General features: G+C 54.6%; 2 protein-coding genes across 3 annotated transcripts in view; one reads left to right on the top strand and one right to left on the bottom strand.

The window, feature by feature from the left end:
- The window catches only part of F8 (coagulation factor VIII), a 28,488-nt gene extending 20,194 nt beyond the window's left edge, over window positions 1-8,294 (bottom strand). For both annotated transcript variants that reach the window (XM_076347149.1, XM_076347150.1), the window contains exons 1-6: window positions 8,146-8,294; window positions 4,323-4,447; window positions 3,900-4,022; window positions 3,180-3,392; window positions 2,042-2,113; window positions 1,469-1,576 (exon numbers count right to left, since the gene is read on the bottom strand). In XM_076347149.1, coding sequence (XP_076203264.1) covers window positions 1,469-1,576; window positions 2,042-2,113; window positions 3,180-3,392; window positions 3,900-4,022; window positions 4,323-4,447; window positions 8,146-8,294 — 790 coding nt within the window. The remainder of the gene's footprint in view (window positions 1-1,468; window positions 1,577-2,041; window positions 2,114-3,179; window positions 3,393-3,899; window positions 4,023-4,322; window positions 4,448-8,145) is intronic.
- Window positions 8,295-16,768: 8,474 nt separating this feature from the next.
- On the top strand, window positions 16,769-23,836 carry FUNDC2 (FUN14 domain containing 2). The gene is made up of 5 exons (XM_076347145.1): window positions 16,769-16,838; window positions 17,378-17,528; window positions 18,875-18,950; window positions 20,090-20,224; window positions 20,889-23,836. Exons 1-5 carry the CDS (start codon window positions 16,826-16,828, stop codon window positions 20,964-20,966), a joined length of 453 nt encoding a protein of 150 aa, XP_076203260.1. The 5' UTR covers window positions 16,769-16,825; the 3' UTR covers window positions 20,967-23,836.
- Window positions 23,837-23,981: the final 145 nt, after the last annotated feature.

The raw sequence follows: 23,981 nt of genomic DNA, 5'->3' as shown, positions 1-23,981 counted from the left end.
AAAATTCCTTCCTCGGAGAGACTCAAAGAGCTCAGTGTGCTTAGGAAATGGGAGAGGACTTGACTGCATTGTAAAAATATTTTCCTGGAGAGAAATTAATGTGTGCTGAAGGGCTCTGTAATCTAGCAGAGACGTGAATAACAAGAGCAAGTCCATGGAAGCTGAAGCCAAACAAAGTCAAATACAGAGTCAAGCACTTGTTTTTGGCACTGAGTGTGATAGGTGACTGGAACAGATCCCAAGAGCCCGGGAGGAGACAGGGTGGAGGCTCTGTCCTGAGGCCCTCAGCTCTCCATTGCCACCTCTCTATCAGACACCTCTCAGACCAGGTCCTGCAGCCAGACAGGGGGTTGCTGGGTGGACGTGGATACCTTCTTGAGGGGAAACCCACTGTGCAGAGACAGCGGCTGACCATGAGGTCTACTCAGCTCTTAAGCTCCATGGATCCACCAGGACAGGGAATTGAGGAGAGTTTTGCTTTTGCCTTTTATTGGAGAATGGCCAGACCCAGGTGGGAGATTTCACAGTGTGGTTCACCAAGGTTGCTCATGGTAATGACTCTCCTGACAGTGTTTCCCAGTTTGCCTTGGAGATTCTTCACTCTCAGGCACCTCTGGACCTTCTCCCAGAAGAACATCAGAAAATGCTAACTTTTGTCTTCACTGAGACCATAAATGGCCTTTCTTTTGCTTTTCTGGAGAAAAGAAGGCTGAGGGGAGACCTCATCGCTCTCTACAACTACCTGAAAGGAGGTTGTAGCGAGGTGGGTGTCGGTCTCTTCTCCCAAGTAACAAGTGATAGGACAGAGGAAACGGCCTCAAGTTGCGCCAGGGGAGGTTTAGATTGGACATGAGGAAAAATTTCTTCACTGAAAGAGTTAGTTATCAAACACTGGAACAGGCTTCCCAGGAAAGTGGTTGAGTCACCATCCCTGCAGGTATTTAAAAGACATGTAGATGTGGTGCTTAGGGACATAGTCCAGTGGTGGACTTGGCAGTGTTAGGTTTACGGTTGGACTTGATGACCTTAAGGGTCTTTTCCAACCTAAATGATTCTATGATTCTATTCCCCAAATCCTACAGAGGTGTGTTGTCAGAGCTGGGCTAGTGAGAGCCGAATTTTCCCCTCAATGCTACCTCCAGCCTCGTTCACATGGCTACAAGAGAGGAAACTCTTTGCTACCAGCACTATTCCTGGAGACCTCCGAGGAGTTCAGCTGCACTTGGCAACACAGACAGCCAGAAACAGGTCCTGCCCCACTGTAAATGGGCAAGGCAGATCAAGGAGTTGAGATGTGATAGTGCCTCTGGGGTGAACACAGCCTAACAGATCCATCACCTGGAAACTCCTCTTGATGTCTCTTCTCACATCCTTTCACGAGCTACCTTGAGTTTACAGACCTGGCTACACCCCTGTTCCTAGCATCTCCCATGCCCTCCGTCCCTGTCCCCGGCACACTGGTACTCACCAGGCAGTGAGCCATTGATGTAGCCATTGATGGTGTGCAGCTCCGTCCTGTTGTGAGACAGGGGCTGAGGAGCTGCTGGGGAGCCAGACTCAGAGTACCAGCTTTTCCCTGCAGAGAGAGGAGGATGCAGTCAGCTTTCACTTGAGGGCATTTCAAAGAAAAAGGAAACCTTCCCACTGGGGTGAAACAGTATGAAAGCCAAAATCCAGGGAGGTCAGATGTGTGGTGCCTTTTGGAAATCCACAGCAGACCTGGCCACGGCTCTGCATGAATGTGGTGGTGACCATTGCACGTGACAGGGCATTACCCCCCCGTAGCTTTAGCCTGTGTGATGGGAACAAGGCCAGGGCATGGGATGGGAGAGCTGGGGAGGCTGCAAGCTCCCTGCACCTGGGGCACAGAAGAAGGAATGGCAGTACTGCACCAGGAGTACATTGGTCGGGGGGGCTGTACCAGGCTCAAACCCTTGGGAGGCAGTGTGGGAGCTGAGCAACTGCTCTCACACCATGGCCAAAGCATGTGCCCTAGACCAGGCTGAATTCAGGGTCCGACACTGGTCAACAAGGTAGTTACCTTCATCAAACACTGCGAAGAGCATCACAAACTCTTGCTGCGTGTCCTCGTTCCCATCGCTTGCCAGGGTCCCTGCAAGATGCCATGGGATGGATCTCTTTAAAGTTCAGCAAGCACCATGCCCGTCTCCCCAGAGAATTCCCTTTGTGCCCTCCAAGAACTGGTAAATCAAGGCCAGGCTGTGGATTGCTTTTGTCACATCTCATGACTGGCACAGCCCTGTTTCCAGCCTTGCAGTCCCCAAAAGCCGACAGTTGAGAGGCAGCTGCCCCCAGAAGGCATCGAAAGGTCAGTTTGTGCTGCCTTCCCCTCGCAGGCTCTCAGGATCCACTTAGTCACCTGGAAGAGCCCATTTTATCTAGCCCCCTCATCAGCACCATGGTCTGCGCTGATGGTCTAGACTTGTCTCGGTCAGTGGAGAAACTGTTCCTGGTGAGTCACTGGAGCCTGCAGACAGTGACCTGGGAGGAAGTGACTCGTGCTCATTCCTCTCCAGTGACTACAGAGGGGTCTGAACAACTGTCTCCAGCAGATGGCTCAACCAGGGGTGACCAATCCCACCCCAGGTACACTTCTTGGTGCCTTGCACCCAGCAAGTATTAACAGTCAGGATTTCATCACCTCCATGTTTACTGAAGGAAGGAGAGCAGGCACAGGTACTGTGGACCAGGCAGTGCCCCAGGTGTCCTGCTTCTCTCCTGCCTGATCCTTAACCCTTGCTGATACAAAATTCGCTCTAGTTCTTCCGACAAAACCCTGTTTGACAAAGCACCCTGGCTGACACTGAATGATCACAGCTTGATGAACCTCTGAAGGAAAGACAAACATTTATGCCTCCATAGCAATTCACCTTATGGATAGATAAGGTTCAGATACAAGGTAGAAGATTTCATCTGTGGTCTGAAATCTTGCAAAGGAAGAAGCAACCGATTTCTCTCCAGCAGGGAAATCCAAAGTGTGTTCGGCTCCTGCACTGGGAAGGGACTCTTTGAGGAAAGGGCCAAACCCCAAAAGTGCTGTTGTTGACCACAGCTTACTGACTCCGCTGCCATGTTCAGCCTCTGGAAGGTGTCTTTGATTTTTCTGATTTTCAATTCATGATTGCATGTGACCTGTCCCCGTCCTGTGCTGTCCTTACCAGGTCGGCACACGAGCAGGGCTCCAATCAAACCGGAGTTGATGTCCTTCACACTGTCGGTGTTGGAGGAGTAGGAGTGGGTCAGGCATGGTGAGTCGCCATCCGTTGGGCCCTGGTTTTGCTGGATTTCCCAGATGTACGTGTGTGTCTTCCCTGGATCCACCCTGTCACCCTCCTTCTCTGGCTGGCTGGTCTCATCCTCGTACCCTGCACCTAAAGCCAAAGGAACAACCAGATATCACTGAAGGTTCATCCCCAACACACTGTGGCTATAGAAATGCCTCTTCCCCCAGCCTAGAGCACAGCCTCTCTCCACCCCAGACCCTGGGGCCAGCCTGATGCCCACCGGCATTGGCTGGTCTCAGGGCAGTGAGCAGAGCTGTGCCAGAGACTCGCTTGTCAGGCTGTGCACCCACCACCTGCCCTGACACTGGAGGGCACAGTCTTCCTGGCCTTAAGCATCCAACCTCAGGTTTAACCTATGTATTACCTCTATAATTGATACAGGTTTGCTCTGGGCTGTTTGCCCATCTCAGCTCATTTCTGGGCTGGGCACGGTCTTGTTGTTCCCCCAGGCTAAGCCATCTCTGTCACTGTCTGTCCTCATAGAGGGATGTGAACAGCAGGGTCAGGGAAGGACTCTCTCCCTCCTGGCAGGCAGGCGGCAGAGCAGGAGGTGCTGCACAAGGACTTGCAGCACCTGGCTATTGCCCAACTCACCCTCTGATGCCTTCCAGTAGGACACCCCGATGGCGTGGAGGTTGTATGGGCGGGAGGCCAGGTTCTTAAACGTGATGACCACTGTGTCATAGACTTCTGCTCGGATGGTGGGGCCCAAGAGACCTGAAGAGGGGGAAGACAACAGGGTCAGGCAGCTGGGGTCAGGCAGCTCACACCCAGCCATGGGCCCCAAAGGGTCTGGGCTTTCCATCTGCACAATTAGTGGTTGTCCGTCACATAGCACAGCAGCATCAACTGCTCTGGCACCAGCAAGGCTCCCTGCATTCCCAGCAGCTCTGCCGTACTGGGACTCTACCCAGGTGCTTTCCCATTCCTGGCCGAGGAGTGCCAGCACCCAACCCAGGATGAGTTTGGACGCTGTCAAGGAGAGCTAGGGCTCACCGCGCTGTGGGTGTTTCTTACCCATCCACGCTGGCTTGGGCTTGGGCTGTGTGAACAAGGCATCAGGGTACTCCACAAACACGGCCTTCCTGTACCAGGGAGGGACACCAGGCATGGGGGGCCGTGGGTCTGGGTGCCCCAACGTGCTGCAGGAGGAAAGAAAAGCCAAGGCTGATTGCACAGCCCCATCCATGGACAGGCAGCAGCCATCCTCTTCTTCCCCTCCCGCCAGCTTGCCTGTGCAATGCCGGCCCTGGGTATCGCTCACCCTGTTGTGTCCTTTGAGTTTCCTGACAATCCCCAGGTGTGTTTGGAAATGTTTTGCTCAGCTCACGGATGACAACATAGCAGTGATTAATGTCATGGTGTTAGTCACGATGGAAGACATCTGTAGCCGGGAGCGGGCACAGCCGCAAGGCATCGCTGCCAGCCTCCTGCCTCGTGCCTTGCCCGGCTTCGTGCTTCCCTGCCAGCAGAGACCCGGGGCACTGGGAGTGCTGCGATAGCAGCGCCCAGTGGCCTCTGCCCCACAGCCACCCCCCACCCCATCCCCAGGCACCTTCAGGTGTGGCAGACACATCACATCACGTACAACCTCGAGCATCCTCCCCAGCTCCCCCTGGGAAAGAGACTGTGTCGGCCTGCATGGCAGGTTGCGGCAGTTTGCTCTGCGGTCTGAGCAACGTCCTCACATTCATTTATTTTCTGACCAAACCAGGATTTACAGCCAGCCCCTAAAAAACTATTCCTTGCAGCAGGAGGATAAAGGAGCCTTGAACGTATTTCACACCCCACTTATTTCTGCTGGCCACTTTCTATCTGTAAGCAGCTTAACAAATTCATTTTCCAGAAGGAATCCAGCACGTTTATCATGATAACAAAGCCATTAATTTCTCCAGGGATTTTAGAGGCTGGCTTATCAGCCCTGGGACTGAGACCATTTCCAGTAACAAGACAGACCGCTTCCAGCCTTGTTTTGTTTGGAGCAAAAGCCAGGTGGTATTTTCTTCCCTCTGAAGAAGCAGGGAGGATTGCTCTCCCCCTCTGACTAAGCCTTCATTCAAGCAGTGGTTCCCTTTACGGCTTTTCCTCAAGAGGAAGAGGAAGGAGCCAGAGTGACTCAAATTTAGGAAAGGGTGACGCACACTCGCCCCCATGCCGCCGGCTGGAAGCCACCTGCAGCTGGAGGATGCTGTGGGGAGAGTGGGGTTCACCCTTCCTGGGGGCAGAGCAGGATGGGCACCTATGAAAACCCGACGCGCACCCAGCTCCTGCCTTTCCCACCACGGCTATGACTCCACGTTCGGGTTGGCAGGAAGCCCCCAGCAGACACAGCCCCAGTGAGCAGGGCCACTGCATTCAGCCGACTTTGCCTATGAGCCGTTATCATTCCTGGCTCAATGGCTGTAGGGTCCGGACCAAGCTTTGCTCTCCAGGGTGACCCCACGCTGGGAGGTGGCAGTGCCATGGGGTCGCTGGCACTGGACTGTCCACTGTTGGGAAGCTGTGCCTTAATTTCTAACTTGCAGAAAGCCCAGCTTTGAAAATACATCCCTGAGATATGAGGGTCTGGTCCTGCTAATTCTGTGGTAAACAAGGCAGAAATCCTCTGGAGCCAGGGGGATTTTGCTGGCACATGGGGGCATGGCTGGGAGGAGAATTGGTGGCACCAGGGCTCAGCGCCAGGTCGCAGCTGGAACAAAAGAGCCTGACAGCCTTTGCAGGGGACGAGGAGGCAGAGTTCAGCACAGGGACATCTGATCCAAGTGCTTCTGGCTGTTCCTCTGCACTTAGGGTGCAGGACTTCCTACCCCAAGGGTGGCTGAAGCCAGAGATAAGTTCCTGGCGCCTTCGATCAGCATTGTTAGCCGCACTATCTGTTCATCTCTTGGAGCCAGGAGACAGCCAAGGTAAACACTGCGCTGCCGAAGCACTCAAACACGGGCTGCTGCTACATGGCCGCCAGCTCCAAGCCGGAGCTGAGATCCCTGGGGCCGTTGCAGGATGTGCTGGTCCCAGCTCTGACCCTGCTGGTAGGGTTGTGTTTGGGAGGAAGAGAAACTGAAATCATGGGGAAGGCATAAGCAGCTCTGGCCTGGTGTGCTGTAGCCCATTCATTTGGCAGAGCTTTCCACAAACGTGCCAGAGAAACCACTGGATACATACAGGGGTTTTGGAGGTCCTGCCTGGAGGTGCACCATGAGATGCTGGTACCATGAGGGAGAATGAGTGGAGCAGAAGACACCCCACGCACAGCTCAGAGGCACCCCAGCTCCGGTGGCAGCTCTACTCCTGACACGCTCTCCTCGCTTGCTCCTGCATGCCCCTTCTCCGCAGCCTGGCTGTTTTCCTGTGCCCTCCCCTCATGGGGAGAACTGGGCTGAGGCTGCAGAGCCAGGAAAAAGGCACCGTCATCCAGCTGGGAACAGCCACACCAAGCAAGCGCCAGTTCCCACCATGGCTCCCCCGGGAGCCATGCTGCCCAGGCGTGCCCTGGGTGGAGCACGCCACCAAGTCCCTCTGAGAAAGCCAAGTTATCTTTCCCCTTTTTAGAGAAGGACAAGTGACCTCAAACTGCCTGCTGAGGCCCCGCTTGTCTCCAGGGCAGAGCCAGGTTCCTGAGTCACTCTTGGGTCAGAAACAGTGCGTGAGCACGTCGTTAAAGCCAGTGCCAAAATGGAAAGCCACAGGGTTGAATTAACAGCGTGTGTGACCTCACCTCCACTGTAGCCTAATGAATCTGAATGCAACGTCAGTAAAAGCAGGGCAGGGGGGGCATTAGTAAAACGGGGAGTGCTGGATGCAATTGTCCTACTGAAGTAACCAAAGGGAGGAAAAAACAACGTAACTCTGATACAGTGACTATGGCAGCTAGTCAGGCTGACCTGGCTTATCACTGGAGCCTAGTTTCCAGTGCCTGACCACAGCTCCTCACTGCTCAAGCCAGTGTGGGTCTGAGATGGGGCTGTGAGCTGACATTGCCCCAGCACAGAACCTGGGGAAGGGGATGTGGCAGTGGGGCAGAAGGAAGGGATACGGCTTGATCCACAGGGGATGTAGTCGTCCAGTTCTGCTCCCCATGCTGAGCTCAGAACAGCCCATTCTGTGCACCCAAGCCATGTGTGTCCAAGCCAGCTGTGTCTCTAGGCAAGATAGTTCTGATGCCTGCAACTGCCACTTTTCCTTCCTACTCCAAAGTATTTGGGCAAACCCACCATGCCTTCCTCTCTCTTGTCACCATGTACAAACACCATTCTTTGCCCAAACACTAAAAATTATTCTCATTCCCTAAAGGAAAAATTTCAGCCCCAGCAATGTAATGTACACAAAGATATAAATAACTAAAGTTGGTTTTTACCAGGGGCAGACACAGTGGAGAGCCTTTGCTGCTCTGAGTTATGTCGGAGGGGCACAGCCAACCTCCCTCTGCAGCCCTCAGGCAGGGGGGCACACCCCATCTCCCCTCGCATCTCCCCAAAGCTCACAGGATGCAGAGCAGAAGAGAAAGCACAGGCTGGAGAACCAGCTTTTGGCTCCGGGCACAGACTTTAAAAGGTCACAGGCAAACAACATTAAGATAAAGCAGTGCAGAGCAGTAGTGCAGAGCAGGTCTGCATCCCTCTCTGCACATTTATTCCACCCGTGCATTATCAGGGGTTGCACTTAGTGACTCCTCATTGCACAGAAACACCCATTCCCAGCTGTACCAGCAGCTCAGTGCACCCACTCTGCCAGGTTGACCCCACGCACCTGCCTGTCTGGACCCAAGCTCACAGTGCTGTGCATGCCAGGGAGAGTGAACACCCATAGCAGGGTGCTGGAATTGCAATAGAAAGAGCTTTACCTTGCAGGCGCTTGCAGCACGGAGAGCAGGTCGCTGTGCGTGTAGTCCCAGGCGGTTTCCACTGCACCAATGTAGTATCTTCTGACTTTGCTGATGCCCTCCTCAACCAGGCAGAGGAGCAGGAGGCCGTGCAGGACTCCCACCAGCATCGTGCCCGCTGGCTGGGAACCACTCTGGTTTCAGGAGGAAAAGTGAAAAGGAAGGAATGAGAAAGGAAAGAGGAGAGAAAAGCCTTTATCTTCTCATCCAGCTGTTGTAATCCATAGGAGATGATGATTTAAAGCCAGCACTCACAGGCTCAGTCAGAGCGCTGGAGAGTTTCTCAAAGGCATTAGGAGAGGAATCGCTTGAGCAGGTTAGTGCAAAAAGGAGCGTGCAAGCAATGGACTCTCGCTCTCTTCCTCTGGGGTGGCAGTGACAGGAGGAGAGGAAAAAACAAAAGGAAAGGGAGGGCAAGCGCAGTGGTAAGCTCCACTGCAGGACCCAGCTGGCTCTGGGAGTGAGGTGAGGAAAGGGAAGGTTGCAGAGGAAGGGGAATTTAGGTGCGGTCTCTGCCTGGTCCCACCTTCCCTCTCACCGCAGAGGGGGAGGAGGAGAGCGGGTTGCAGGCCAGCACCCTGCTGCTGCCCAGGCTACAGGAGCCTTTATTTTCCCCCTCAGGTCAGTCTGAGCTTGCACCTGGGGCTGGAGTCCCCCAGGAGCTGGCAGCTGCCTTCTGTACCTGCTATCCCGCATAGCTTGAAGAAATGGCAGTTTAGGGGAAAATTTGCCTTCAGGATGCAGATGGCTTATTGCTACGAAGCAGGAGGGGCTGCCCCATGCCCACCAGCGCTGGGAGCCTTCAGGGTACTTTGCTTCTGCAGGGGCAGGGCTGGAGGTGAGGAAATAGCCAGGGATGCACATATGTGTGTACATATGTGGGGTGTATACCTGTGCCCTGGGTGCCTGCACCCCAAGCAGTGATGATTTAGCCACATAACCTCGCTTTGAGCCACATGGGAGGGAGAGGGTTGGGGCGATCTCTGGGAGTTCCCCTCCTGCCAGCTGCCCCTCACCCTTCTCCTCTTCTCCCAGGGTCCTGTAGAACAGCTCAGAGAAGATGCACTGAAATGTTTTTGCAAATTTAATCCATTTTAAACTCACAAATTTTCAATATCTCTTTTTAAAAGCCCAGGAAATGCCCCCCACTCCCCCAAATGCACACACATGTGCTCATGCACACACGCTGGCATGTGGTTCTCCCTCAGCTCATGAAGGCAGGAAGATGAGGAGGAAAACCCTGCGTGGTCCCAGCATCCGCTGGGCGAGTGAGGTGGGAAACATCCCATAAATCATGCTGTAGTGCAGCAGGAGTGCAACAGGGGCAGTGACCCCTTTGATGACAGTCCCAGTGTGCGCAGAAGCATCCATGTGACAGTCTTGGTGCCTGAGTAACAGAAGGAAGTGGTGGCGATGGTGGTGGGATGGGTGTTTTGGGGTCCCAGATGCAAATCCTTAGTGTGGGGCAGGTGGGACGGGTAGGGGATGGAATGGGAGATAGGAGCTGAGCCCCCCGGGTAGGGGCAATCCCAGCAGATGTAGGAATACATTCCCTGATGTCCCACTGCCCCATGTAGCCCAGCATAGCCTGTGAACAACCTCAAGCATCCCAGCCCCATGGGCTCACCGTGCAGGAGCACCCCATGTCCATGGGGTCGGTGACAGCTCTCTGTCCTTCTCCCTCAAAGAGGGGCTAGTTCTCACCACCTTGCTGGGGACACCCCCTCTCTTCCCACCCCTCTCCTTATGGCAGCCCTGAGCCTGAGGGGGAAAACCATCCTGCGCAGCTGTGTCTGGCTGGGGCTCCCATGGTAACAGCAAGGAGCACCCGGGGGGACTCCCCCTTGGCCTGTGTAAAACCCCAACCCGCCGAGGGGCTGCCCACTCCTTCCTGCACTCGCCCAGGGGCTGGCTGACACAGCAGGAGCCAGGGCAGAAAGCGTTCCCCCACACCACCCAGCCTGCTCCCAGAGAGGCAAAAAGCCAGTGAGAAACACATTTCCTCTGGCTTGTGCACTGGCAGCTGGCTCTGTGCCCAGCCTGGGGCTCCTTTTCTTTGTGAGGAACATGAGCAACAACCCACCTCATGTTTTCCAGCAAGTATTTTGGTGCAAAACAAGTGGTGTGTCACATTCGGGGATGCCCTGGGTGCTTTGCACCACCTGCCCTGCCGTGGTGAAGTAGAAGGATATTCTTGTGCTGGAGGGAAAAGGGTTGTCCGGAGGTCCGGGAGAGACATGGGAGATCTGATCTGTGCTTCTGGCACCAGTGTGCCCTGCAGCATGGATGTGACTTTATTCCAGTCATCCTGTCTGGGAATCTCCCAGTGCTGTGAGACTGTGCTCACCCAGAAAGACTGGAAAAGGTGTTTCTTCCAGAAACAAGCAGATGGGGAGAAAGTTGCCAAGCAGACAACATGACTGTGAAGAGGGCAGTCGGGGGGGGGGAGGCTGGCAGCACGGGATGGGCACACAGGAGGGTTAGGGTTGGCTGTCAGGAGGGGTGTTCCAGCTCTGGGTGCTGGAGATCTGCATGGGGTGGCATGGAGTCTTCTTGCTTCTAACCCTGGCAGGGATGCTGCAGGCACTGTGGGATGACAAGATGCGGGGATCACAGAGGGGAGTCAGGCAAAGCTTCACTTGGGGGCTGCAGTGGCAGGAGCCTGGACACAGTCAGAAATAAATGGTTGTGACACTGGCAGGTGCTGAATTGCTGGGTTTAACCATTTTCAGCTACTGGGAGGCAGCTCCAGGTTCCTGACCCAGAGACATAAGAGTAAACTGGAGATATGGGGTCTAACCTAAGGAAGCAGAAAGAAAATTATATTATCAAGATTCTCAAGGCTGTGGGAAGGGGAGTCCAGGTGTGAAACTGGAGGACACTTGGAAATAACTTGGGGAGGGGGCCCAGATCCTGGTGCTTGCTGCATGCAGTGAGTAGCTTTGTGCAGGCATTGAAGAGCCAGTGCAGAGTGAAGCATGCCGAGAACAGCCAGGCATCCACAGGGAGCCCGGCTCCCCCCCCCCCCAGCATAGCCTGCTAAGCCAGATCCCACATGCCCCAGCAAGAGCATGCATGGCCCCAGCAAGTGGGGTGGCATTAGCAGCCCTGGCACTTCCAAGGGCTCAGCAAACCTGTGCAGGTGCCACTGCAAAGTGTCAGCATTGCCCTGATGGCTGGGATGGGATGGGCCAGGTGGTAGCAGATGGCTGTGCCTTTGAGAGAGCTGCAGAGAGGCATTGGCATCCTGGTCCTGCCTGGAGCAAGGCACAGCATGAGCAGATCGGCCCATCCCCAAACCTCCCTGTGAGACGGCGCCAGGGCGCTGTCCTCCCATGCAAATATGATGGGGAAGCCAGGACAGGCTCCTGCCAAGAGTCCTGGAGAAACCTGCTTGGCCAGAGCCAAGGACCCATGTGCATGCAGAAAGCGCTGGTTGTTTCCCCAAATTGTGCAGTTCTCAGCTCAACATGGGGCTGGGGCAGATAAAAATGACTCAGAACAAAGTGAGCCATGTCTAATCTCTTCTGGGACTTTTTTTGTGTGTATGTGAGAGAGCGAGTGACTCATGGCAGCTTCTTGGGAATGCAGAGTATCTCAGAAGCAGCAGCCACCCATGGGGCACTCACCTTTCCCAGCACTCACATGGGCAGAGGACACTGAGACACTAGCTGTACTGTGTGGGACCAGCGATCTGGCAGAAGGACCAGTCATGGCCCCCTGTACCAGCGCTTCTGAGCTGGAGCATCTCCTGCTGCTGCCCACATCCCACCTGGACCCTGCCTGCCCTGGGGAGGGCTTGGTTTTGGTGTGCAGCTGCTCCAGAAAGAGGAATGGCATCCTGAGGGTCAGCAGGACACATCCCTGCTCTTCCACAGACGTGCCCTGGGCAAGTCCCCGCTGCATGGGCTTGCTACGCTTCCTCCCCGTACTACTGAGCGCATACTGCCAGCTGGCTCCTGCCCAGCCCACCAGCCATGCCCACCTGGATGCGTGCCACGCTGACTCATTTCACCAAATGCTCCAGGAAATCTCTGCCACCTTTCCAGTGCCTCCCTGCACAGCTGGAGTGAAGGATGCTGCGGGGGTTTCCAGCCTCCTCTCTGGAGCCAGTACTGGGGTTTAGTCACAGGGGATGTGTTTATCCCGTGTAAACAGGCCCACCATGCTCTGCAAGGGCAGAGGTGCTTTAGGGGAGCTGCTTTTTTCAGAATCCACTGTCTCAGTTAGGAAGAAAAAATATTAAAACAAACCACCAACCCACCAGCCAAAAAAAGCATCTCTCCTGGTGCTTTTGTCTCCATCCAGGCTGCGGCAAAACCAGCCCAGATGGAGGGACAAACCCTGGCCCTAGTGCAGATAAATCACAGCAGGAGCAAAGCCCACACCTGTCCTTGGGGGGAAAAACTCCCTCCTTTGGTACCAAAGCTCCGGGCTGGAGGAGAAATGCCTGGTGGACCTTGCTCAGCCACTGCACCCCAGCAATGATGGAGCAAAGAGGGACTGCAGCCCTGTGCAGCTCACAGATCAGCTGACCCACAGACAGTGGGACCCCAAGGGAGCTGCAGCACAGTGGGGCCGATGGCACCAACAGCCCTGAGTATCCAGCAAATACAGCCCTGAGGTTCCTTAGCCCCGGAGCAGAAATACCAATGTGGAGGAGGTCCCAAAAATAAGTCTGCTCTCCTCCCCTGGATTTCTCTGCAGTAAGTGGGTCAGCAGAGCATTTCCTCTTTCTCTCTCGTTTCTCACGTCGGAGGCGTCTCTGAATGATTCAGGCAGGGGGAGCACAACAGCCTCGCTCCTAACACAGGGCACTCAGGCACTGCGCCTGCAGGAGCTGAGGAGGACAAGCATTCAGGAGGTCTCACCGGCCAGAGGATGCTTCCCATGGCCGCTGGCTTCGCACAGCTATTGCTAAATGATCTTTGCTCCTCAAGTGTCGGAGCAGCCTGGCCAAAACCAGAGCAGCCTCCGGGCACACGTCCTTCGTAAGTCACCTAATTACCCTGGCTGATTAAATGAAGCTCAGATCAATCGCTCTCCCCTGGGCTTGCTTTGAGGGTTCCTGCTGGGTCAGCCTGGAGATGGGGGTCATGTTCCCAAGGGGCGTCCGGTTTTTGGTGTCTGTCATGCACTGTGCTTAGCTCATCTCCTGAGACACCCTGGCTGCTGCAAAAACTCCTGGAATAAGCCCCAAGCCCCAAGGGCTGCTCATATTCAGCAAAGCTTCCCCTGCACCCCCCAAGAAGAGGCTCTGTTCCACAGATGCTGTGCTTGGGGCCACAGAGAAGGGGCACGGTGGTGCTCTACCTTACCTGTCCCCTTGGTGCTCAGTGCTGCTCAACCCTGGCATCCTCACATCAACAGAGCTCCTGGTGAGCCAGAAAAGGGGCTAAATTTAACAACAGGAATTTAATGGCGCTCCATGGGAATGGCTGTTTAAGAGAAGCACTGTCCCAGAAAACTCCTCTCTCAGTCGTTGCCAAGAAGAAAGGAGAACTGGATGCAGGGAGGTGTAGCAATCTCCCGCGCAGCCTGAAGCCCTCCACGCAGTCCCGGGCTGTGCCTGTCGCTGAGGCAGAGCCCTGAGCTTGGGGAAGCCGCCACAGCTAGTGCTCATGGGTGTCCCTGTACCGCACTCGGCTTGTCCCCACATGCCCAGCCCAGGCCTCGGGGCTGGCAGGGGTGCCTGCTGGCCAGGCAGCAACAGGAGAGGGTGCAGACTTGCGAGACAGAGGGATTGTCAGGGAAGATGGACCAGGATCCTGGCCAAAGGGGCAGAAAACAGGCAAGAGTTGAATGAGAAGATTATGGTGCATCCATGAATTGTTATTCATCTTTTACAGCTGGGAAACTGCTGCAGGGAGCAGCAGGACTTGCCCATGGTCACCTGCAAGGCATCAGCAAGTCAGAAAGAGAGTGCCTCTATCACCTGAGCAGCCACCTGGTATCATTTGCTGTGCTCCAGGCTGGCTGCATCCACTCACTGTCCAAAATCAGTGCTTCTTGGCAGGAGGGAGAGCTTGAGCAGTGGCCGGGGGCTCACTGCTTGCTCTCAGCACAGCGTTGTGCCTGGTGCCAGGCTGCTCAGCCTGCCCTCCTGTTCCCTAAACCCAGCTGGCAGAAATCCCAGCTGCTGGCAGGAGGGAGCAGAAAGCCCCTTTCTTCGCAGCATGGAAGTGGGGGAGGCTAGGGGAGAGCTGGCCTGCACTGAAAAGTCCCCATGACAGATGGCGGGGGAGTGAAGGAGAAGGGCTGTCGCCCCCACCCATAGACACTGAGTAGCATGAAGGGCTGGAGCCCGAGTATGTTTCATTTCCAGAAAATGAGAAAAGAGAGAGATGGCAGAGAGAGAAACCCCGCTGAAAATCCCCGTGTTCTTGCTTTGACGGGGCTGAGCTGCAAATTTCCTTTCTGCAAGCTGCAGCGTGCCCCCAGCCAGCTGCCGAGCTGGGGCTGTCCCTGCGCAGCTGCGTGACACCAGCGCGGATGTCCCAGCCAGGCGAAGGGGAATTCAGACATTGCTTCTCACCGTACTAAAGGCAGCAACACAGTGGCAGCCTCAGCAGAGCGCTGCGCGGCCAGGGCCACAAGGCCAGCAGTGTCGGCGCCACATCACGCTGAGCCACAAGAGTACCAGCTTGGGAGCCCCAGGACACTGCAGCCCTCCAGGTCCCCGCACACCGGGGACACATTTCCTATCGACGGGGGACCCTGGCATCTGGTGGAGATGGCCAGGTATGGTGCCTCGCTGAGGAACCCAGAGGGGCATCATGGGTCCATCTACAATGCATTTTTTGGGGCTCTGCAAATGGGGACTTGGTGGGGGGATGTGGTTTTGCTGACTGCGTTATTGCCTGGTACTGCTTGGCCTGACCTTGCATGGCCACTGGAAATCTGCATGGGCTGGCAAGCTGCGGCTCAGCCTGGCCACACAGGCTGGGAGGTGGTGGTGGTGCCGGGAGGGAGGGGAAGTCTTTGAGACAGGGAACAGCTTTTCGTGCCTGTGTCTTCTGAGCTGAACAGTGCTGCTCAGGAGCAGGAAGGCGCCTTGCAGGGAGCCCCAATGGCTGCAGGGTGCTGAGGTGCTAGTGCTGAGCTCTGCCGCTATGCCCGCTGGCCCCTGTGCCACCCTCTGTACCAAGCTGGGCCTGACCCTGCTGCACAGGAAACCCCAGCCCTGCAGCCCCTCCAGCTCCCCTGTCAAGCCCAGCTCCTTCCCCGCTGTGGGAGGAAGCCAAGAGCCTGCCCCGGGCAATGGTGCACGTGTGCCGGGAAAGATGGGGCCATGCTGCAGATGCTCAGGCCAGTGGGTGCCCCTGGGACCACATGTGCAGGGGACCACCCAGCTGGCACTGGGGAGGAGGCACAAGAGGAACCCTGCCTGGCACCAGGGCACGAGGGCAGCCCTTTGCCCAGGGTAGGGAGACAAAACCAGGGACATGTGCTGCATGGGGATGGGAGCCCACCACGTACCGGACATGCAGGAAACCCCAGTGCCACCTGACACTGGTGTTCAGATGGGATTTCCAAGACGAAACACTGCTGCCAGGTCCCCAGCCATCCCTCCCCATTGGTGATCCCCTCCCCGGCTACCACATCTTCTTTTCCCAGGGGAAGCTGCTCTGCTCACTGCCAGCCTTGCCTAGAGCCAACGCGGAGACCCAGCAGAGACATGGTGCTCTTGGCTGCTCAGTAGTCGGTGTAGGATCTGTCCGATAGTCTTGCTAACAGCTACATCTGATTACTGGGTCACCAAAGGGTGACCACGCTGCAACCCACAGGAGATGCCCTCTGATCTGCTGGGGATGGGATTACCAGGGCTCTCTGGGAGAGGAGCCCTGATCCCGAGCAATGCTATGGGGCTTCGGCTGCCCAGGAGAGCAAATGCAGGAGCTTTCCAGTTGCCAGAGAGTAAATAAACCCTTGTGGAGTGCAGTCTTCTTCTCTGGGTGGTTATGAGAGCAAAAGCCTTTTGGAGCATCCTGTCTACAGGGTACCTGCGGCTCAAGGGCTGGGCACCCGGCTTCTCTTCTCCTACCCCCCATGGTACCCATCCCCCCAGGTGTGCCTTGTCTGATCCTCAGCACCTCAGATGGCTGAGTCCGAAGGCCCAAACCTGCTGTGGGCAGCAGGCACCAGCCCCCACGGGACAACTGTGTGCAAGACATCAAGCCTCAGTCCCTGGGGAAGTGCTGTCCCACCACTTTGGTTTGGGTGCGCACACACTGTTCCAGCCAGTTCCCCCTAATCAGGGCAGTGCAGGAAACACGTGCGATGCTGCTGTGGCTCCCGACACACGTCCGCCTGCCTGCAAGGGGGAAGGAGGTGCTGGGCTGTTTGTGAGCGGGATGTCCCGGCCAGCGCGGCAGAGTGCTGCCATTGGTTCCCAGAACGTTGCCTGTTCCCCCACCCGGCCCGCGCCACCTGCACTCCTGCTCGCACTCATGCACTGGTTTCCGTTAACCCCACAGGCGACGTGCCCGCCCCCTCCCAGCGCGTTCCCTCCCCAAATGACGCGCCGGGGGCGTAGCGAGGCGCGGCCACGTGAGGCGATGGCCGCGCGCTTGCTCCTGCGCAGCGTGGTCACGTGCCCGTGGCGGCCCGGTGGCAGCGGCGAGCGGAGCCCAACGGCCCCATGGCGGGCGGAGGTGGGCCGGGCCGGGCCGGCATGGCATGGCATGGCATGGCATGGCATGGCGGCGGCGGGGGGTCCTCCCACTCCTCTGCCCCTGGCAGCGGGCTCCCCGGCTCGCCCAGCTCGGCCCCTCCGGCGGAGAGCGGGGCCCGTGCCCTGCGCGGCGCTGTTTCCATTGGCAACGCGCGGCAGCCGGTACCAGGGCCTGGCACCGCCTGAGGGCCCGAACCGCAGCAGGCCGCTCTGGGGGCGGCTCCCGGGACAGGGCTCCTCAGCCCGCACCCCTTCCTCAGGGGCATGACCTGCGGGAGCGCCGAGGGGGGTGAGGGGTCCCGGGAATGGAGTCTGAGGGGGTCTGAGGGGCCCTAGGGGCGTCTGAGGCCCTCGGAGGAGGGTGTGGGGCCTGGGGGTTCCCAAAAGCCCGGGGAGAGTGCCAGGCCCCGTGGGCTGTGTGACTGGGTGGGTGTCCCATGTCCCTGGGGAGGCCCTGGGCAGCCGGCAGGGGGCTGTGGGACAGCAGTCCCAGCACTGAGCCTCTCCAGGTGCCTGCAGGTGTGAAGGAGGACTCCTTCAGTGTGCTGGACCTGGCGGAGTACACCAAGAACCGGCCCTGGTGGCGCAAGGTCTTCGCTCCCAGCTCGGGGTCAAGCGCTGAGAAATACAATGTGGCTACGCAGCTGGTGATCGGAGGGGTCACAGGATGGTAAGATGTGCTGGGGTTGCCGTTGCTGCTCGTGGCAGGCAGGATGCATGTGGGCATTAGCCAGGCTTTTGGGAACATGCTGACAGGTGCAGGGTGGTCATCTGGCAGTCTTTCAGAGAAGGCAGGTGTCCAGCTTGCTCAGCCCACTGTGCCCTGGCATGCTTTGCTGAACGTGGAGCTGAAGAACTGAGAGTATCTCCTAGGGAAGAAAATGGCATCAGGCTTTAATTTTTGAGGTGAGATAGTTCTCTTCAACTTCTGGCATAAAGTGGTGTTGTTGAATTTAGGGCAAGCAAATATGAGCCTCTTGGAACAAGGATATCTCTTCCCTGGAGGTGGATGTGCTTCAGGCATCTGCACAAAAACCTCCTGTGGAGGCGGCTTATTGTGCCTGCAGGCATGGTTCCTGGGGTTTCGTGTCACTTGTAACAAGTGCTGGGGCTGGTGGCTTGTGGGACTATTTGCAGCTTCATTCCCACAGCAGCATTGTTTGAGTTGAAAACTTGGTGTAATCACACTGCTTTGCTTCTTGCTGTGCCTGTTGTCTTCGTCTGGCAGAGGGGTAACCATTTAAAAGCGTATGACAGATCTTCATTTTCTGATAAAAATATGAGCTGGCCACCTCTCTGTTGTATCTTCACTAAGTGTGTGTATTCAGAAATGGGTAAGAGCAGGTTGCAATGTTGATAAGGAAACTGTGGTCAAAGTAAAGTCTGTTTTGGGTGATACAATACACTAGCCCTTTGCTGCATGACTGAGCAATGGGGTGGTGCTTGCCTGAGTTCTGGTGGCTGCAGCGATGTCTTTCGTATTGCGAGCGTGTAACCCAGTTTGGAGACCAGTATAGCTTTAGCCCACTGCTGTCTGCTTGTTTCAGCATTTTTCTCTTCTGAGAAATGAAAAGGAAAAGTAAGCAGTTGTTTGGGCAACAGAGAAGCTTGCCTTGTGATCTGCTCCCCATGCTCTATCATGGAGCAGCAGCAGATGTGCTGCCTAATTTCTGTTCAGAGATGATACCAGTTAAAAAAAAAAAAAAAGCTAAAATCACTTGTTGATTTTGATGAAATCACGTGTTTCCGATTACTCTTTTGGGAGAAGATTGATGTTGAAGAGATAAGACTCAAAACTGCAAAAGGCTGAAATGCAATAGTGAGAAGTAAAAAGCTATAAAGCATCACTTTTGGCTGGGCACAAATTCTTTCTCTCTGGTTGCACGTAGGTTTCTTCTGCCATTCATTAGGCTGTCTCCAGGTCTTGCATAATTACTGCCAAAGGCAGCCTTGCCTGTGGGAAGCATGCTGAGGAGCGTGTGTCATTCTCCTGACTGGTTCCTTGTTGATTTGTAGGTGTACTGGATTCATCTTCCAGAAAGTTGGAAAGCTGGCAGCGACAGCGGTAGGAGGTGGCTTTTTCCTACTTCAGGTGTGTATGAACAGTGGGCCGGGCTTTCCGAGAACTGTGCTGGTGGGGACAAAGGGCTCTCTAGTGATCATTACCTGTTGGGACTTGTGGGGCCAGCTCCCTGCTCTGCCAGGAGCTCTGTGTGACCATGGATGTGAAGGGCTTGTGTTCCCCGGGGTACATAGATGCAGCAGCAAAGCAGGATCAGTGTGCTTACACTTAAGGATTGCCAAAAGGTGCTATCTGCTTAGGGTCTGTTAACAAAGGCCAGGCCAAAGGCATGTGGGGGCTGTTACTGCAGGGGCACCTGAGTGAAGCAGGAGGCAGCCTTTCGCTGCGGCAAACTGCTCTGCTGCTGCAGGACTGTCTGGTCAGAACTGACTACTGTACTTAGTCCTATGCCTGTGGAGATGGTGTCCCTGGAGGAACAGCCCTGGATGTCAAGAGGGATTTGTCTATGTCTGTGATATGTTTCCTGTCAACCTGGCTACTTGAGGAGTCAGGCCAGCACAGATGGGGCTCTCTGTAAAGCATTGCGGAAGAGGAGAGAAACGGAGGGGAGCTGCTCGGATGTGGACATCTTGCTCGTACATCCTGCAGGAGGCAGAACAGCTCTCAGACCTCATGCAGCAGCCTTATTTGTTTGCTTCTCAGGCACTCTCTTGTGTGTGACTCGTTCTCCCTGCTCTTCTGGCTCTGCTTGTTCTGCTGAAAGCCAAAAGCTTGCTCTGAGCAGGGAGAGTTTCACTGCTGAATCATCCTGACCAGATAAAATATTTAGAGAGGAACAGGCTATTAATAGCTGTGTCCACCCACAGCAGCAGGAGAGCTGCAGAGAGTCCCAACGATATATGTGGCAGTTGTGAGGGGGAGGTGATGCCAGCTTTACATTAGAGAATAGAGGCTGAAACAGGCTAAGCTGCAATGTGTGCCCTGCTGTTAGGGGATTACTGTGGGAGACAGATGTTGCAGGACAGTTAATACAGCTACAGGGGTGGTCCTTTGTACAATTTTTAAGCTCGTGCGCTCATCCTCTCATCCCACTGGACCAGTGTGTGGGAGGTGGCTGTGGTCAGGGAAGGTGGGTGGGCAAGGGAGTCTGTTTAGCCATGGTCATGCAGGACTTTACTCCAGGAACTTTCCACCCCTCAAAACTCTAGATTGCAAACCACACGGGATACATCAAAGTGGACTGGAAGCTAGTAGAACGGGATGTGAACAAAGCCAAGCAGCAGCTGAAATTTCACAGCAGTGGTAACAAAATGTCTCCAGAAGTGAAAAGCAGAGTGGATGAGGTGAGACAACTCTCCCAGGGTGTGTGCAGGTGCTTAGCTGGAGGGACAGCAGAAAATGGGATTGACTCCTGGGCTCTTATGGATCTTCCATTCTGCAAATACAAGGAGGGAATGCTTGAATGACAGGAAAACTGGAGAGATGGCAAAGGTATCTATGCATATTTGAGACAGCCAGGGTGGCTTCTAGGCATGACACCAGCTCACCATGTGTTGCTGCAAATTCCTTGGGGTTGGGAGAAAATGTGCTGGGGTTGTGGGAAGAAGTGTCTCTTCAGTCTGACAAGAAAAGCTAAGTAGATCTGGCAGCAGAGTGGCCTAGTTACCCTGGACTCTGCTGTACCCTGGTCTGGCACACACAGCCAGCAGCCTCTTCTGTCAGACTGACTATGCTGGTTGTGAGAGAGCCCTGGAGCGTGTAGCGGACTGCAGCTCTCGGAGAATCTGGGCTGCACTGGGACTGGATCAGTTCAAGAGCTGTACATGCAGCGGGGAGATTAGGGAGGGGAGGTCATTAGGTAGGATACTTTCCCTGACCCGAGCAGTGGCCTCTCTCTCCGAGCATCACTCACCTTGGAGAACAGCCTGAGGGATGTCTTCTTATGGGGAAGGTGGGTGGGTGAACTGGTGGTGTTGAACACTGTTGGCTCTTCTCTCCCCTGCTTAGGTGATCATATTTCTGAAGAAGAATGTTATCCTGACTGGAGGATTTGCTGGAGGATTCCTGCTCGGAATGGCGTCCTAGAAGCTGTGTTTGACTCTCCCTTCATGCCCAGCCTCCCCTGCCTTCCTCTACTGCTGCTCTCTGTCACTTAGAAGTCAAAGGATGTTGCTGACAGGCTCAGTCCCTTCTGCTTCCAGGTTCCAGCCCTTATTTCTTACAGCACTGCTTCTGATTTCCAACTTTTTCCTCTGTCTGGGCTGTTGGGGTGCTGGGATTGGTCTGAAATCTTATGACTCCCAGTGTATCATTGTGATTCCTTTCCCCACCAAATATGCCCAGTCTCAAATTTTCTGTTGAGTTACAGCCTCATAAACATGTAGTGGCAGAGAAATCTCTTAAATGCGCTTCTTCCCAGGTGCTCAGGGCTGTTACACGTACATTTGTCTGCCATTATATGTGTACGACAGCTGTCAGCTGTACACCACTATTTAGCTTGCACTTTTTCTGCCCTGGTACCTGGAAAGCCTGTGCTTCCCTCTGCACAGAGATCATGTGTGCAGTCCAAAATGTGCTTGGCTGTCCTGGGGTGGACACAGAAGTGTCAGGGGACAGCCTGGGCTGTGTCCAGGGCGGGTGGATAGGGAGCAAGTTCATGTGGTGCTGGGGGTTCTCCTGCCCTCCCCCTGCCATTGCACTGCACGTAGATGGCCATTTGGCTTCTCCTCTGCTGTTATTTATACCCCTTACTGGAATTGCAGCACTGGCACTGCTGATGGAAACAGCACCGTGGGTGACTCTCCAGGCCCTTTCCTCATCATGTGTTCTGAAAGTCATCAAGCTTCCTGCACTGTAGAGCCCCTTTCTCACTTGCTAGCTGACTGCTCAGCCTTTGAAATGTGCTGAGGCACTCTCTTGTGGTGGGCAGGCTTTCAGCGTGCTTGACCTGTCTGTGTCAGGCTAGCTGGCGCAGGCGGTATGCGTTTCAGCTGTGCCACTTGCTGTAAATCACCCTGGGCCTCAGATTAGTGTTTCTAGGTCTACCATGACCTTCTCTGGCCACTTTGGCTTTGGTGAGCTGTAACCATGTGGGACAGGATTGTAGACAGGAAATGCATCCCTGTTTAGGGTACATTTGTACTGGTCCAGGGTCCCTGTTGCCGCTCTACTAGAGTGGTGGCGGGGGAGGATGTGAAATCTGGAGTGCAGTCCTTTACCTGCCTCTGCAGAGCACAAACTCTGGTCTCTGCAAGCAACTGAAATGACAAAACTGTTGGGAAAACCAGATTGTGCTCTTGTGGGAGTGGCTCATTTCCATACTTTCTGCCTTGGTTATGTTCCTTCTTTGTGTTTACCATTTCCACAAAAAAAGCTGCTTGCTTAATTCCATCAGCTGCAGCCCTTCTCCTGCGGGTGATGAGGCAGCCCAGATGCAGAGCTCAGCTGTTTTTGGACAGTCTGTCCCAGTGCAGCTGTGTGCAGAGCAGGACTCTAACCTACAAGAGAAAATTACAAAAAAACCCCAAACAAACAAAAAACCTAAAAATCCCTTAGAGGTGTTCTGCATTGGCTGTGCTGGGCTGGCATTAGCGCTTTCCAGAGTGTGGGGACTTGCATGACGGTGGGGTGATGTCCTCCAGCAGGTACATGTAGGAGTTCTTGCCAAGAATGTTTTTTTTTTTAATGTGAAAGTTAGCCCATCCTTCCATTGGAAACATGCTAGGGAATGATGATGTGCATGAGTGATTGGGACGCAGCACCTGGGCTCAGCGGCTGCACCCCATCTCCAGTGTTGTGTAATGCCTTTCTGATCATCCACTGCTGCTCTCAGTATGGCTAGAAATGGGGATCTTCCCCCGAGAGCTGCTGAAAGAGCTGGAATTGTGGGTTCGTCCACCAGCGGTTTTGGGATGAGCACTTGCAGTTGTTAATTTTGTTTCAGCTCTGTTGACTGAAGTGTCAGTGTAGCAACACGTTGATTTAGCTGAGATTTTCTCACCTTCAGGATCTGAAAAGAGGCTGCAGGTAATCAGGAAACAGAAGTTGGTATCTTTGCTCCTGTCCTGCCATACATGGCCAAGCAGAATGAGGGAGCAGCTGGGCTCACGTTGTTTTAATGATGGTCTTCCTAAAAGCCATCCAGGACTGCAGGCGTGATATGATGCAGCAAATAGGTCTTCAGTAAATTGGGAGTGGAGTGACAGATGATCGTGGTGGTTTTGTTTTGGTTTGGTTTTTTTTTTGTAGGAACCCTGCAGGGCTGAATGTGCATGAATTGATACATTTGTGTTGCAGGGTCTCTCTTATTTGTGTAAGAAAACAGTGTTGCTGCCCCTCTGCCTGGTGTGCTGCATAACACAACTTCTTCTGAGATGCACTAATCTCCAGAAAGCTTTCTCCAATGACAAAGCTCAAAGTAAACCATTAACAGACCTTAGGGATGTTTTTCAGGCTCAGATAAATCACTATTTCTGCCCAGCCCCAGGGAAGGGTATACTGGGTTCTGCTCCACAGGGTCCCGACTTGCTGCTATGGAGAGAAATGGCCAAGAGAGGGAGCTAAAACGCCTCAATTGCTGCTGGAAGGGGAAAGAAGTGACAAATTCATGTTGAGTTTGATGTGAATGCAGGCAAGGAATGGACAAGGACATCAGGATCTGGCAAATCTTTCTGCTGTGCCAGTGTTGGGCTCATGACTGGCACTGTTTAATGCTGTGAGCCCACACTGGAAGCTCTGATGGTGAATCAACCTCTGTGGGGATGCATTGTTGCAGGTACCAAGATGAGGTGTTCCCCCCCTCCCCACCCCTGCTCTTTTTGGTCTTGTTTCAACAGCTTCTGGCATCTGTTCCAGTTTGAGAAGGTTTAAAACACACTAGGCTTTTAAAGTGTTTTTATATATTGTATGTAAATGCTTGTTGAAGTGATATTTTATTAAACAGTTTTGCTCTAATAGCTTCTATGTATGAGGTCTGTTGACTTCTTGGGAACCAGTGTGGTTTTGTTTTACCCTGCGTGTTGCATTTGACTCATGGGAGCAGTTACAGCCAGTCTGGTAGCATGAGGCCACCAGCCTTCCCTCTTCTCTGCAGGTAACCAT

This window comes from Aptenodytes patagonicus, chromosome 9 (assembly GCF_965638725.1).
Source record: "Aptenodytes patagonicus chromosome 9, bAptPat1.pri.cur, whole genome shotgun sequence".
NCBI classification, from domain to species: domain Eukaryota; kingdom Metazoa; phylum Chordata; class Aves; order Sphenisciformes; family Spheniscidae; genus Aptenodytes; species Aptenodytes patagonicus.
Note: the sequence above shows the minus strand (reverse complement) of the source record. Positions and strands in the feature narration are given on the sequence as shown.